The sequence below is a fragment of the Electrophorus electricus genome, chromosome 2 (assembly GCF_041902795.1).
Source record: "Electrophorus electricus isolate QZ-2024a chromosome 2, ASM4190279v1, whole genome shotgun sequence".
Taxonomy (NCBI): Eukaryota; Metazoa; Chordata; class Actinopteri; order Gymnotiformes; family Gymnotidae; genus Electrophorus; species Electrophorus electricus.
This window is the reverse complement of record NC_137498.1, coordinates 23,381,735-23,384,370: the sequence shown is the minus strand read 5'-3', so window position 1 is coordinate 23,384,370 and position 2,636 is coordinate 23,381,735. Positions and strand designations below refer to the sequence as shown.

At 39.9% G+C, this 2,636-nt stretch overlaps 1 protein-coding gene across 1 annotated transcript in view; it reads left to right on the top strand.

Annotated features, from left to right (window-relative positions):
- The first annotated feature begins 527 nt into the window (after nt 1-527).
- si:ch211-221n20.8 (uncharacterized) overlaps nt 528-2,636 on the top strand; it is a 12,348-nt gene continuing 10,239 nt past the window's right edge. Inside the window, exons 1-5 of the mRNA XM_026999888.3 lie at nt 528-1,105; nt 1,653-1,785; nt 1,928-1,997; nt 2,079-2,201; nt 2,542-2,636. The exon at nt 2,542-2,636 is cut by the window's right edge and continues 31 nt beyond it. Of these exons, the coding sequence (XP_026855689.3) occupies nt 1,669-1,785; nt 1,928-1,997; nt 2,079-2,201; nt 2,542-2,636 (405 nt within the window). The 5' untranslated portion in view covers nt 528-1,105; nt 1,653-1,668. The remainder of the gene's footprint in view (nt 1,106-1,652; nt 1,786-1,927; nt 1,998-2,078; nt 2,202-2,541) is intronic.

Here is a 2,636-nt window from a genome sequence, read left to right as displayed (position 1 = left end):
GAAATACATGAAGGCTAATTTTCAAACAGTTTTATTAGCAGAGATTAATTGCATGCTACACTGGATGGCTCAAATGGATGGATTTCTGGATAGCTAACCTGTTCCCGACATTGGGAATTTTTGGTGTGGAATACTGGAAAATGATAAGACACTTTAGGACACCTGAGGATGTCAGAATGACTTCTCTGCAAGGTTGCTATGGGCATAAAAGGTGAAATAAATCAACATGCAGCCACCATCATCCCCTAATCTCAACCCTACTGACAACCAGAGAATCATCCAGAAAAGGTAATTCTATGATGGAGGGCAGCAGTGAAACAGTAGCTCTGGAAGGCAGTACTGGCATGTTCAAATGACAAAAAAGGCAGAAACTATACATGAATTTACTAATTAAATGGATTATGGAGTTGTTGACATCATCTCAAAGAAAGCCTTAATCCGCAAATACGATTATTGTTTTAATTGGCTTTTATTTTTGTCTGTCTATACAACAAATAGAACATTTCTATTTAGTGTTCATTATGACCAACTGAATATTTAATTTGATCTGTAAATACGTTTGTTTTATATGGCCTTTATTTTTGAAAATATGAATCTATGTTGCATGTATTTTCTGTTCTTTACAAAATATCAATAAAGCTGTTGTTATTATTAGTATTTTCATAACATCCACATTGTAATATAGTTGTTAAAGATAAAACAAAATCCTTACTCGTACTCACTGTTTAGGAAAAACAAAAACGTGCATAATTTGGAGCATTGTGTAGTTACAGACGAGTTATGAAGAAACGAGATTTTCGGGGATAGTTCTTAAATCTTTCCGGACTTTATTCCTCAATGTGTGTGAGGATCGCCGTCAATTGGGTATTCACACGCTATGTGTTGCTATAACGATATGAAACGACTTAGGAATAGCAAACCAGTCCCCTTATTATGGGGTAAAATTATCAGCGTTTCTCAGATAATTCTAGTTGTTGGGGTAGGTCAGTGAATGGGAAGTACACAATTATAGTACAGGATGTGGTATCAGTATAGTCCAACCCTCAGTAGTTCGGCACTCCAGAAGCGAGGAAGTTTGCTCACCCCGCCACCCCGTTATTTTCAGGTGTGTTATCTTGCGTGTGATGTGTTTTGAATCTTAAATGATTCCTCTAAAGGTTTAAGTTTGTTTTGTATGGGTTCTTTTTTTAATTTTTGAGCATGCACGTTATCAGTGAGAGACAGAATCGATCCATGCACATATCTCCAGTTTCGTTTGTTAAGTTCAATTTAAAATAAAACTTAGAGAAATAATTAAAAGTTTCCGTCAGATATTATGGTTAGTATTGTGTCTCGAACTGAGATGCAGGACGACTGTTTGTATAGAGAGGGAAATCATTACGCGCGTGAGTGAGAGATAATGAAGAGTTCTTTGTACGCGGGATGCGGAGGTTGTCGGTCGACAGGTAATAACAGGCTACTTGTCTGTCATGTCCGGGCATGACCCCCAGACCTGCCGGGAACCGCTGGTTGGACGTGGCAGTAGCAGTAGTTTTTTCACCAGTTAAAATCGACTTTTTCTTCTTTTATTGTTTTGTATAGAAGTATGTGATATATAGAGATTTGGTATTTGGCAATTTACAAAGCTAAGGGCTATATCTTTAATGTCCTAGGATATTTGCCTCTAGGATGGGAATTCGAGCTGTCCTTCAATTACTAGCAATCCAGTGTGCTGTTAACTGTCTCACCACTGGCCAGGAGGACAAGGAAGTCCTCAAACACACCAACACACAGGCCAAGTACCAGGTACACTGTTCATGTGAATCAACTGACTTCATTTGAATCAGCTCTATTTGGTCTTATTCGAAAGAGAATGAATCTGAAAAAAATGAACATGATGAGAGAAAAAGCCTTGTGCTGTTCCGTGTCTGTGCATGTTTCTAAACAGAATGAGATTGAGGGGATGGAGCTTGACGCCAGTAACTTTAGTCATACTCCTCTGAAAACTCCTACTGCAGGTAACACACTTGCATACACATACATATCCACTCATGTTCAGTGGCTGGTAGCTTCAATAAAGCTGTTTCTTCTGCCCTCAGGGCCTACCCCCACCTCTCCAGGCCGTAACCCAGTGAGTTGCCAAGGTAACCAGGTGCACGTGGGAGGCCATAACTGCTCCTGTGCTGTAGGCTACACTCAGACTGAGGCTTCAGAGTGTCAGGGTAAGACACAAGCATAGAGAATAAAGCCATAAAACAGATGAAACGGGTCTTATTTTTAAACTGCACTATACCGACTGTAACACAAATCTGGGTGCGTAGCATGTAATATATCTATATAATGTTGGAAGTCACGTTCTGTTAACCAGGTTTAAAAAGTGTCATACAGTGATGCATTCTCACTTTGCATGGTGTTGTCCATCTCTTTATAATTCATTATGACTATGACTGCTCTCTCTCTCTCTCTCTCTCTCTCTCTCTCTCTCTCTCTCTCTCTCTCTCTCTGTCTCTCTCTCTCTCTCTGTCTGTCTTTCTCTATCTCTCTCTTTCTCTGTCATGGCAGATATTGATGAATGTGAGTGGGCAGACCCGGGACCATGTGGGATTCACAGCAACTGTACAAATACCCCAGGCTCATTCATGTGTAGCTGTCTCCGT